Source organism: Triticum urartu, chromosome 2A, assembly GCF_056163025.1.
Source record: "Triticum urartu cultivar PI428250 chromosome 2A, HENAU_Tu73, whole genome shotgun sequence".
In the NCBI taxonomy this organism is placed as follows: Eukaryota; Viridiplantae; Streptophyta; class Magnoliopsida; order Poales; family Poaceae; genus Triticum; species Triticum urartu.
In genome coordinates, this window is record NC_141874.1 from 751,697,625 (window position 1) to 751,710,717 (window position 13,093).

Below are 13,093 nucleotides of genomic sequence, written 5' to 3' on the forward strand. Positions count from 1 at the left end.
TAGCGGAGTAGGGCGGCGGCCGTTGCCGGGATATAGCTAGTGGTGGCCGAGGGCGCGGGGGGTGCGAGGCGAGTCGGGGGAAGAAAACCTTGACTTTTCCTCTGCCGGTGTGAGCCAGGCGTGCTTTTCCCTAGCGCCAGAGCCTCCAACTGCTCCCCAGCGCGCCGGGTTCGGCCTGTGACCGCCGGGCGGAAAAAAGATCCGAACCGGCGATTTTCGGCATCCTGGGGACGCGACTGGGCCGTTTTTTCGGCGCCGGCGCGGGTCGTGTGAGGAGTGAGCGAATGGAAGCACGTAAACGTAAATGGTGGGCAGACAGCGAGAGGAGAGTGGAAGTGGAGGGACAGAGAGGGAGGAGAAATCGGAGAGAAGAAGGTTTGCATCCGATCCGGTACGACAAAGACTTGGCGGAGCGGCGTGCCGGGCCAGCACCAAACCAATCGCCCGAACCGGCAGGCAGGCGGCCATCGCGTCGGAATGTGCGTGTCTGACAGCCTCATCTGATGCCGCCGTCGGTGCTTCTTCTCTTCCGCAGCAGCTGTCTGGCAACGGCAATGGCATGGCATCCATGGTAAACATTGATCCGCTTCACTGATTGATTTGACGGGATTCGATTCGATTCATTACCTGCCTAGTACATTACGCAGTGCAATCAACCAGTCGTACGTACTCGCCGGCTTGCATGCAGGCAGGCAGTAATAATACGTACACTAATTGATTGCGCGCGGATTGGATTGGATTGGATTCGATCACGCGGATACATCTTTATTTGAGCGCGTATTAACAGCCAGCCAGCCAGCCAGCATGGTGAATGGCAAGTAGTAAATCAATGGCATCACGCGGATAGTAGTATACGTTTTCACCGTGTATCAGCAGGCAGGCAGCACGGTAGATGGCAAGTAAATCAATGGATGGACGGAGATGGAATGTGACCGCCACCGACACGGCGCTTTAAAGATTTTTGCCTCCTCCTCCCCTGCCCATGGTGGGGTGTGCATGCTGTCCCGGACCGATTTGGCAGGCCATCTCCGGCGCTTTTCCCGCCTACGCCGCCCTGCCCGCCCCTCCCTGCGCTCACCAAAGAATCATCCGCTCTGCTCTCCTAATAGCGTGCTGCGGTGTGTACGCGTGTATATGAGCGCTCGTGTCTGTGCTCATGCTCAAAAAAAATAAAAAACCAGTACAAATCAGCTTCAACATGTGCACAAACAGCTGCATCACTAATTTAATTATAATCAAAAGAGTAAGTAAACAGCCCACACACGCCTCGAAAGACCAAAACAAACAATCACGTTCACAACCAACGAAAGCAGCCGAGGGACAGTCAAAAGGCGAAGGAAAAGAGCCGCGTGGCGTGACCAACATAAAATAAAGCCAAAGGCGGGGGAAAACTCGAGTGAAAACAGAGGAGCGAAATAGGCACGAGGAGGACTGGTAGGAGACAAAAAGGAGAAACGAGTCAAGGTCGGGTCGGGTCGGGGCCGGGTCGAGTGGACACCACAGCGAGGCGAGGCCACACCCACATCACATTCCCGGTGACACTGCCGACCACAGCCAGCGACTCAAAGGGAAGGAAACCGAGGCAAATCCCCCTCACCTCGCCGCTTATCCCTATTCATCCCCTCCCTTCCTTCCTCCCCACCCCACCGCCGACGCCGCCGCAGCCCAGCTCCCGCCGCCAATGCACCCCGACCCGTAGCGGCACGCCATGGACGCGCCACCGCTCCTCATCCTCCTCTTCCTCGCCGCCGCCGCCGTCGCCGGCGGCGGGGTGGCCACGGCCGCGACGATCCACCCGGGCGACCTGGCCGTGCTCGAGGACCTGCGCCGCTCCCTCACCAACCCGGACGTCCTCGGCTGGCCCAAGGGCGCCGACCCCTGCGGCGACGGCGGCGGCAAGGGGTGGGCCCACGTCTCCTGCGACCGCGCCGGCCGGGTCAACAACCTCGACCTCAAGAGCATCGGCCTCGCCGGCGCCCTCCCGGCCTCCTTCTCCTCCCTCGACGCGCTCCAGGACCTCAGCCTCCAGACCAACGCCCTCTCCGGCCCGCTCCCCTCCTTCCGCGGCATGGCCGCGCTCCGCCACGCCTACCTCAACGACAACGCCTTCGACGCCCTCCCGAAAGACTTCTTCGACGGCCTCGACAGCCTCGAGGAGATCTGCCTCGACAACAACCCGCTCAACAAGACCGCCGGCGGCTGGGAGATTCCGCCCGCGCTCGCCGCCTCCTCGCCGCAGCTGCAGAGCCTGCGCCTCACCAACTGCAGCCTCGTCGGCGGGATCCCGGCCTTCCTCGGGGGCATGACCGGCCTGCAGATGCTCACCCTCTCCTACAACAGCCTCACGGGCCCGATCCCGGCCACCTTCGCCGGCTCCGGCCTCCAGAAGCTCTGGCTCAACAACCAGCTCGGCGAGGCCAAGCTCTCCGGCACGCTCGACGTGCTCGCCGGGATGGCCGACCTCCAGCAGGCGTGGCTGCACGGCAACCAGTTCACCGGCCCCATCCCCGACGCCATCTCCAACTGCAAGCAGCTCGTCGACCTAAAGCTCAACAACAACGACCTCGTCGGCCTCGTGCCGCCCGGCCTCACCGCCCTGCCGCTGCTCCGCGACGTCAAGCTCGACAACAACAACCTCGTCGGCCCCGCCCCGGCGCTCAAGTCCGGCAACCTCACCTCCTCCCATAACGGCTTCTGCGCCGTCAAGCCCGAGGACAAGTGCGCGCCGGAGGTCATGGCATTGCTCCAGTTCCAAGCCGAGGCTGGTTATCCCGTCAAGCTGACCAGTTCATGGTCCGGGAACGACCCCTGCAAGGGCTGGCTGGGCGTCACCTGCTCCCAGGGCAAGGTGTCGGTGCTCAATCTGCCGTCCTCTGGCCTCAATGGCACCATCAGCAAGAGCCTCGGAGACCTGTCTGCGCTCTCGGACATCAGGCTCGATAGCAATCACCTCACCGGGCATGTGCCGGACAGCCTCACCGGCCTCAAGCTGCTAAAGAAGCTTGATTTGGGCATGAACGACCTGAATGGGCCTCTGCCGGCCTTCAGACCGGACGTGAATGTCATCCTCACCGGCAATCCCAACTTCAACACGAAGACGTCGCCGGGTGGTTCTGCTCCCAAGGATGCCCCTCATTCACCAACAACGCCTGGCGCGCCGGGTTCACAAGGCCAAGGCGCTGCCTCCCCAGGCCAAAGGAACAAGAAGAGCAAAATTTTGTTGGCTACCACCATTCCGGTTGCGATCGGCGTGGTGGCTCTGCTGTCACTGGGTGCTGTGGTGCTCTTCTGCAAGAAAAATGGGTCCTCGGTTCAGCCACAGGCGACCTCCTCCGTCGTCGTCCACCCCCGAAACAGTTCTGGCCCAGACAACTTGGTCAAGATTGTCATGACAAGCAATGACAGCTTCGGCGCGACGTCAAGCGGCACCAGCAGCCGGGATAGTGACATCCACATGATCGAGGCGCGCAATTTTGTGATATCCGTGCAGGTTCTTCGTTGTGCCACCAAGAACTTTGCTCCGGATAATGTGCTTGGCCGTGGCGGATTCGGTGTCGTTTACAAAGGGGTGCTGCACGATGGCACGATGATTGCTGTGAAGAGGATGGAGTCCTCGGTGATCAGCAACAAGGCCCTTGATGAGTTCCAAGCAGAGATTGCCATTCTAACCAAGGTCCGGCACCGCAACCTGGTGTCGATAATGGGCTATGGTATCGAAGGGAATGAAAGGCTGCTGGTCTACGAGCACATGTCCAACGGAGCGCTGAGCAAGCATCTGTTCCACTGGAAGCAGCATGAGCTGGAGCCCCTCTCGTGGAAGAAGAGGCTCAACATCGCATTAGATGTTGCTCGCGGAATGGAGTATCTGCACACCCTCGCACAGCAGTGCTACATTCACAGGGATCTTAAGTCGGCAAACATTCTACTTGGCGATGATTTCCGAGCAAAGGTGTCGGATTTCGGGCTCCTTAAATCTGCGCCGGACGGGAACTTCTCTGTGGCAACCAGACTAGCTGGAACTTTTGGATACTTGGCGCCTGAATATGCTGGTATGAAATACTTTGACTTGTTTTACCCTGCTTAGTTCTGCAACTTCTGTTTTAGTTCTGACCATCAGGTGTTAATTTTTTAGCATGCTTTATTAAGTAAATGCAGTGACCCTGTGAATCCTTTGCTGTGTAAATAACCTCATTTAGATTTAGTAGAGAACTGAAAAATTGAATTGATGTGCCAATTATCTTGCAATTTTTGATGAACTGGTCATTCTGATTGAAATCCCAGTGTAAGTAACCTCATGTAAGATATAGCCGAGTTGATTTGATAATGACAATGGAAATGCTTGATGAACTAGTCATTCTATCTGGGAACCCTGTGATCACTAACTTGCAAATTACTACTGCACAAGTTTATAAACCAATTCTTCTATCAATAGAACATGTATCTTTGTCCATTTTTTCTTAAGTTTGAAGCACCTTTTGATGCAGCACATAAAAGCTTCCATGATGAGAAATTTACTACCAAGTATTTATCATTTTCATATTATTTTTGTTTATCATGATTCCTGAATGTGTGTCCGATAAGTTGTTGCTCATCATCACTGCAGTGACCGGAAAAATCACCACAAAAGCGGACGTTTTCAGCTTCGGGGTGGTGCTGATGGAGCTGATAACCGGAATGACCGCCATCGACGAGAGACGTATCGACGAGGAAACCCGGTATCTGGCGTCCTGGTTCGGTCAGATAAGGAAGGACGAAGAGAAGTTCAGGGCAGCCATCGACCCGACCCTGGAGCTCACCGACGAGATTTTCGAGAGCATCTCGGTGGTCGCGGAGCTGGCCGGCCACTGCACCTCCCGGGAGCCCTCGCAGCGGCCGGACATGGGCCATGCCGTGACGGTGCTCGTGCCCATGGTGGAGAAGTGGAAGCCGTCCAACAACGAGGCCGAGGACTACATGGGCATCGACCTGCACCTGCCGCTGCTCCAGATGGTGAAGGGGTGGCAGGAGTCGGAGGCGAGCATGACGGACGGGAGCATCATGAGCCTGAGCCTGGAAGACAGCAAGGGCAGCATCCCCGCCCGGCCCGCCGGGTTCGCCGAGTCCTTCACCTCCGCCGACGGCCGGTGAAGCATCATCGTCGCCGTCATCGTCATCATGTCTACAAGAAATAAGTACATTGTCTCTCCCGGACCTCCCTCCCCTGTTTTCGCACAGCGCTCGATCTTGTAGGTAAAGTAAAAGGAGTTCGTCGTCGTCCATGTGCTTGTGTTTCTGCCGCCGCCGCTGTAGATAGACATCTTGTTTTTGTTCTTGTTCACTTTTTTGTTCAACTGGGTACTACCTTAGGATGGATTGGTTGGTTGCCGTTTCCATTATTCCAGTCTTGAGACTGAAGCTTCTGGCTTTACCTAGCAATCAAATCAAATCATATCATATCATGCTTCCTTGATTGATCCACTGCCTGTACCTGGAACCGAATTTTCTCCTCCTTTGCTTTGCAATGGCATCTGGCATCTGGTTCCTCATGCTCATGGCTCATGCTGCAGAGGCCAAAGGGGGACATCACCTGTGATCCTCCATGCCATCCACCATGATTCATGGGCCATGAATGTACTGTTGAGGGGGCAGCAAGTACCACTCCAGGCTTGCACCACTTTTCTCAGGCTCTATCTACACACTTGATCTCCCATGCCCCATTGTATATAACAATAATAACACTTCAATTATTGTTGCTACAAAACAAATCTACCACCAACATTGAAGCAAGCAAGCAAGCAAACAAATGTGCAGCACCAGTAGCTGGCTGGCTGGAGGTAACAACATATGAATGCTGATCTTTATTCAGGTTCTGTTCTGCAGCTGTAGTTATCTGACAAGTGGCCGTTGAAAATCCACACTTGATGTGAAGCCACTGATTCTTGCTTAGCTGTTGCTCACTTGCATATATACTCCTATTAACCACTGACGTTGGTTGCTAGGAATCTTCTTCCTGGGCTGAAAGTGACTCCAGTGATGGCTGTAATGGCCTTTTTCTTCTCCGTGGCGCTGAAAGCGAGTGTAATTACCCGGGTTAATCAAGTGTCATTGTCGAGGAATCATCCACGACATCGATGATTTGTTGTTTAATGATGATGATGTGTATGTCTGGCCACGTGGCTGTCGTCCCAGCTGGCGTGCAATAACTGTGTGGCCGACGGAGTAGAGCAAAAGCGACCTCTGGTGCTCTATGCTTATCTTATCTTAGCGGCTGCTAATTAGTCCGGTCAGCAGTGCTCGTGATACTGTTCTGAGCCTAGACATCTTGGTTTCACCAAAAAAGAAAAAGAAAAAAAGAAGCAGAGAGCCTAGAGATGTTGCACAGCAAGTTAGCAGTACACACATTAAGTGTTTGGCACTCTATGTACAAGCGTGCATTAGGTCAGAATAATGCCGCGCTTTGCACGGCTGTACCCTCCACGTGAGATGCTCCGTCCTTTGTCAATCTTGATCCGGACGCCATTGCTGGCGAGCAATTAGTGAAGGCTGGTCTAAGGCTGCTAACTAGAGAGGCAGGCAGCGTAGTGTAGATTCCGTGTGGAGTGAGGAACAGTACCGATGTCTTATACTGGTTTTTTTTTTTTGAGAAAAAGCCATCATCGCTAGCTGATGTCTTTGCGAGATGGTTCTGGTCACAGCACGTTTGTAGTGCAGAGCGTATGTATGCGTCACGTATAATGAGACCGCACACCTGTGCTGCCTGCCGCCCTGCGCTCTTGTCGCCGTCCGTCGTATTTGTACTGTACTGTACGCCACGGTACCGGCCGTGTATGTATGTGTGTATGTGTACATCACGGGTAGTTATGGTTCCAATCAGTCGCTCAGTCAGGTGGCCCATCTGCATCAAGCCCTACGTCCGGCCTCGGATACATCCTGGAAAAAAAAGGGAAACGTTTGGATACACGTTGCTGTTGGTTGGGCCGTCAGCATTATCGGCTAGGAATGTAGAGCTTTCTTCTCTCTGTCAAGTAGGCATACATACATACATACGTACGTATAGACACTAGGAAGAAAGTAGTCACATGTACACAGTGTACGCGCATGTGGTATCATACACACACAGTCGCACATGTATGGTGGTCACGTACGTAGGTGAGCGGGAATTATTACCCTACTTGTGATTGATTAATCTGATGAGAGGGCTGTGTTGTCTGCCTGGTTGTGCATGTGGAGGGAGAGACATGCGTGGACATGGACATGTGGGCGGCACAGGAGAAGCTCTGGAGGACGGACGCAGCGGCAGCGGCAGCGGCACGGCAATCATTGAAGCTTCCCTTGTGCTTGTGCGGCCTCCTTGTCCTCCATCTCACATGGCGGGTCTGCTTGCTGCCACTTGGCAATGGCGACTCCCTCTTGGTCCGGTCCGGTTCCCTGGCCACGGGATGGCGCCACCTGCTTCTAGTCAAGTTAAAACCACTGTGAGTGAGATGAGAGAGATAGAGATTGGTCGTGGGCCCCAGGTGCTCCTACTAGTGCCCTGCCATGCCTTGGTGTTGCACTGTTGATGATGAATTTTTCAGCAAACTCGGAAGTTTCAGTGACCAAATGCTTCACTTGAAAGACCTAGACAACATGACACGTCGACACCGACACGAAGAGAGCCCCGTTCTACCACCACACGCCAACGCTGGCAACGGTGAAATTTCCTAGCGCTGCCGCTATCATGCGTTCCGGTAATACGCTTTCGGTTCACGTTGACGAACACGGCCACTTTTGTCCAGGTGCATTGCATTGCAGGATTCAATCTGTTTACCACCGCCGCCGGTGCAGTCACAAAATTAAAGCCATGGCAGATGGCACGGCAGGGCATGGGCAGAATAAATGAAAGAGCCCTACTGCTTCCCGGTTCATGAGGAGAGGAGAGGAGAGGAAAGGCAAGGCGAAAGGACGCCGGCCACCGACGAACGCACAGCGAAACATTGATGGACTCCTCCCAGCTGCTTTCCTTCCCGCCGGCGAGGAGACCCAACCAAACTTTATAACGGACGGCATTTAACAGCTCCCATGCTCCACGCGCGCCGCCGCCGCCGCCGATCCCCATCCATCCACCTCCCTAACCTAACCAAACCACATCGCATGCCATTACTACCATGGCCACGGGACACGGCTCACAGACAGTATCATGGCGGGCGCCGAGAGACCACACGGGACAAAGCGTGGAGGGCACATTGTCCTTCCCCGTGCTCTCACACCAAACCACAGCAAAGCAAAAGGCCCTGGCCAACAGCCAAGGCGCTTCAGTTCAGGCATTTGTTGGTCCCTGAAGATCATTTCCGTCGCCACCAGAATCGGGGCGTCGGGACATAACAAGAGCTCAAGAAGGCTCTCCTACCTGTTGATCTCAGCCGCGGCTCCGACAGGCGCCTGTATGACAGGGGCAGCGATGCTGTTTTCTCCTGGCAAGAATAGTAGGCCCTGCTGGTGTCCATGTTGCATTGCATGGCACCAAGATTTGCCACAACTAGAAACCAAACAGACGGCGGGAAGAAGGGAACTGTAGCCAGGGCCAGGATATTATTATTGTGTAACAACGCACGCACCTCGTTGAGCATGATCAGGCTATCGGGATCCAATGCTGGGATAACAGTCGGTGTTGGCGACACGCCAGACGTTCTAGAAATACTCACGCGGCCCCAGTACATTTTCGACAAATTATTGATGGCACGCACAGCTCTAGATATGTGGAACTTGTGGGTGGCTGCGCAAATCTACGACGAAGCCGTTGGATCTGACTGTAGATATGGGGCGAAGTGCTTCAGTGTCTCCTCGTAGACAGGTTTCTTGAAATCAACAGCCTGTGTGTGAGTTCGACATGGAAACTGTGTTAGTAGGCGCCCCAGATTCAATAAACAGGAGGGATCGGGTGTTATTATCGAGCTGGAATAAATGGACCACCTTCTCAATCACTTGCTGAGGGGTCATCCATGCCCATTCAGAGAACTCTGGCTTCTCAGATCCATCGCCCATCAGGTTGATCTCGTCATCACCCCCGGTAAGCCTAAATAGAAACCTGCTCATTTGAAGTCCACAGTTAACATCCAGATCTGATTAACTGCTAAATGTCTTGCGTATTTTGATTGATATTTCAATAAAGAACGATGGGCAGAAATTGATTATTTCACTGACAGTAATTATCTCTGAATAAGAAACGTCCGACCAACTTCTAACTTACACAAGTCTGACTAGGCCTAAATGACAGGTATAGGCCCCAAATGTAAGACTATATGGAAGAGTTTGAGAGAGGTGAGGAGATGGCATAAGCAGGCTGGCCACTGTAGATACATCCATGGAAATATCTCCAGCCCAATTTTGGATAGCCACACATACCAACTACCAACCATAAAATTTATACCAGTCAGTGACATGACCCTTTGTGAAAGATAATAGGAATGTATCCAATATTAAATCATTAGACAGAATCAGAAGATAACATCAAAGGTACTCCCTCGTTCACTATTATAAGATGTTCTAACTTTTTTCTGAATCGGATGTATATAGACGCATTTTAGTGTGTTTGTTCACCCATTTCAGTCCGTATGTAGTCCATATTGAAATATCCAAAACATCTTATATTTGTGAACGGAGGGAGTATAACTTTTAGAAAGAGTTTCACTTACTAACACATGAATTGCGTTTCTATTTGAATCCAACATAAAGATATAACTCGACCTTACTGCACTAAGTTCTGTGTTTTGACTTCCATCAGCTTAACAATTGAGCACTAGGGATTCAACAGTTCTCCTGGACACCAAAATTGACTAACCATTACAGGCTACGGGGGACTACATGTCCTGGATTCCAATTCATTAGGAAGCTTCGTACCAACGGATGCATTACGAAAACTTCAGATCAGTACAAGCATGACCTTCGATGCATGTGAGTGGTTGGATAGATTCAATATGTTCATCTCACAGTTTAATGTCTCCTCAGACTTTCCTACACATGCCCTCATAACGAGCTTCGTATTGAATTTTGGTCTATGCATCTCATATAATTTTTTCCAATGTACTACAACTGGAGACATGTGTGCACATGCACACTGTGCAAGACAAGTGTGCACAGCATACTCCGCACATGCATACAAGTGCATCCAGTAAAATGACTTATTAACAATTGCAGGTTCAAATGTTGAGGAGCATCATGCTAGGTATAAGGTGTTAAACTCTCTGATTTCTAACAATACAAAAGGTTGAAATGGATTTGTAACATGTATGTTACATACAACTACAGGATATATAATCTTCCACAGTAGCTGTAAGCCTATAATGCATAAAGTTTAATGGATAATGAAGCATGTTCAGGTGTCAGTATGGATGCATATAGTAAGGCATGTTATGATAACATCATGGACACTTATGGTGTGACATATTTTTTAATGGATTTTGCTGACAACTTAACTGACATCAGATTTACTTCGTGAATCGCTACATGGCATGAATAATAGTGTGGTGGTTTGGTAGAGAGAGTTGTGCAATGGATATGGCTCCGCGGCTGTATCTTGGGGTTGGAGTATTCTGTTTGTCAAGTGCCAACTGCTATGCCTGTGCAGTAAAATGATTCTTGTAGGACTTTCCTTTCAGGTTGAAACAGGTAGAAATGCAACAACAAACTTTTGTTGCTAAGCATCATTCTTAGCTGAAGCAATCCAGCAGGCTTACCACTTCTGAGCCTGGCCCTTCCAGTTTGTTCCCCACCTAGCATTCAGCTTGTCTTTGACATCCGCGGGGAAATCATATGTCAACCAATTGGGGGCCTGCACGGACACACGCAACGCGATCAGAAAGAAACCTTTGGTTATGAAAACAATTTCTTCCACTTGCATACTGAGAGCAGAGAGACACTAGAGATTTATCACTATTTGGGACAGTTGAAATAGGTCATCTATGGATTATCGATTTCATTTCTGCTATGCTTGGAAGTAAATCATGATGGTAAGAACTTGTGAAGAGCTGGCGGCTGACCTCGGCGATGATCTCGGCGGATCTAACACCAGTTTCTTCCCTCAATTCCCTAACGGCAGCTGCTCGCGGCTCTTCCCCTGGGTCTATTCCACCCTGCAGCGACACGGAGCAACCAGGCGAATCAACTAGGGTTGGTTTTATGTGTACCAGGATGCAGTACTGACAATAGTAATCCATGATTAGGCTAACTGAACAACAAGTTCCACTGCCAGTAGAACAGGAGTACCTGAGGCATCTGCCACGCGGTGGGGATGTCGATCCTGGACGCGGAGAAAATCTGCAGGAGGAGAGAAGCGATCAGTGAGAGAGGGGGGCATCGAGGGTTGTCAACGGGGACGACGAGGGGGGGAGGGGTGCCTTGGTGAGGGAGGGGTCGGCGAGGCAGATGCCGACGTTGGTGCGGTAGCCCTCGGGCGGCGAGTCCATGGTGGCGAACACGGCGAGCGGCGAGGCCGAGCAGGAGAGCGGGCGGCGGCGGGCGATCCGGGGGAGCCGGAGCGCGGCGGAGGAGGAGGAGATGGTGGGGGTGAGAATGAGGCAGCGTGCGGCGGCCACCGTCATCGGTCCACCCGCAAACCCAACCCAACCCAACCCAATCGATTTGGGGGGTCTGGGAGACAACGAGAGTGGTGGCCGGTCTGGACCAAACCTGTCCGGGCAGGCGTGCCAGCCCATTAGCCCGCGTGCCCCACACTGATGGGCCGGCATGGCACGTGGCTAAGTGGGCGTGCCTGGCATGCCGCCTGCCCCGGGCTGCGAGGCCAAGCCCGTGGGCACGGGCGCCTGCAGCAGTCCGAGCTGGGCCGGCCCGTTCTACGTTTTTCCTTTTCTGGAAAGGATAAAAAAAAAGCAGCGTGACCCAGCTTCGAACTCAAGACCACTCCATATACTTCCTCCGTTCCTAAATATAAGTCTTTGTAGAGATTTCACTACGGACCACATACAAAACAAAATGAATGAATGTAAACTCTAAATGCATCTATATACATCCGTATGTGGTCCATAGTAGAATCTCTACAAAAACTTATATTTAGGAACAAAAGGAGTAGAAAGCAAATCCACGTAACCACTACGACACCACCATGCGTCATGCAATCTCTCTTCTTTCCACCTTTTTATTCCTTTCTGTTCGCGAAGCTTTCCCTTTTTCTTTTCTTTTTTTCTTTTTCTTCAATGCGCAAGTATTTTTTTAAAGAAAAATTGAAATTTGCCGGAACTTTTTTCTAATTCTATTTTTTTGGCATTTGGTGAACTCTTTTTCAAATTTGGTGAACTTTTTTTGAATTTGATGAAGTTTTGTTCAATATTGATGAACTTTTTTCAAATCCGGTGAACTTTTTTCCAAATCCGGTGAACTTTTTTCAAATATGATGCACTTTTTTTTAAATCTGGTGAACTTTTTTCAAAAACTTTCATTTCAAATTTGATGAACTTTTTTTCGAAATCGATGAACTTTTTTGCAAAATCAATGAACTTTTTTCAAAACCACGATCTTTTTTCTAATTAATTCAAAAAAATTAAGTGGTACAGTAGATGAATAAAATAGCGCTGCAACCCTGTTATTATGCCGTCGCCTCTTGTGCTAATCAACAATGGCAAGTAGGTCGTCTGGCTAGTGGCATCTGTATGTTAACATGATGTGATAAGTTCAAATCCTATAGATAGCATCATTAGTTTCATCTTTTTGGCGATGTTTTTGCATTCCCCTAGTCACCATGGTTCGTGGGCTGGCCCAGCGCGAGGCGCTGCAGGCGCCTGCAGCGCCGTATAGGAGCTCCCAAGTGCAGGCACTGCATCTTTTTAAATTATTACAGTAAAATATAGGCCCAAAAAGCATGCAACACATTAAGGTTAGACGGGCCATGGATCACATCGTTCAATATATGTTGAGAGCAAATAATTAACGAGCACTCCTTCGGAAGCCTCGTAACGATTAGTGCCACTTACCGCGCTCTCAGCCATTCACCACGTGTCGCGCTTTGGGCGCTCTCTTCGGATTTTTTTTTCGCTTTTTCCGCACACGTTTTCGGCATTTTTTAACAGTTTTTCTTCGGGTTTTTTCAACATTTCGGTTTTCTACTGGTCTTCCTTAGCTT

General features: G+C 51.2%; 2 protein-coding genes across 2 annotated transcripts; one reads left to right on the forward strand and one right to left on the reverse strand.

Annotated features, from left to right (window-relative positions):
* Nucleotides 1-1,485: 1,485 nt before the first annotated feature.
* Nucleotides 1,486-5,433, forward strand: LOC125540434 (receptor-like kinase TMK3). Its single transcript, XM_048704048.2, has 2 exons — nucleotides 1,486-4,049; nucleotides 4,604-5,433. Exons 1-2 carry the CDS (start codon nucleotides 1,709-1,711, stop codon nucleotides 5,125-5,127), a joined length of 2,865 nt encoding a protein of 954 aa, XP_048560005.1. The 5' UTR covers nucleotides 1,486-1,708; the 3' UTR covers nucleotides 5,128-5,433.
* Nucleotides 5,434-8,521: 3,088 nt separating this feature from the next.
* LOC125540435 (nudix hydrolase 26, chloroplastic-like) lies at nucleotides 8,522-11,613 on the reverse strand. Its single transcript, XM_048704049.2, has 6 exons — nucleotides 11,355-11,613; nucleotides 11,224-11,274; nucleotides 10,998-11,090; nucleotides 10,695-10,789; nucleotides 8,932-9,046; nucleotides 8,522-8,831 (listed from the first exon to the last, which is right to left on the reverse strand). Exons 1-6 carry the CDS (start codon nucleotides 11,556-11,558, stop codon nucleotides 8,745-8,747), a joined length of 645 nt encoding a protein of 214 aa, XP_048560006.2. The 5' UTR covers nucleotides 11,559-11,613; the 3' UTR covers nucleotides 8,522-8,744.
* Nucleotides 11,614-13,093: the final 1,480 nt, after the last annotated feature.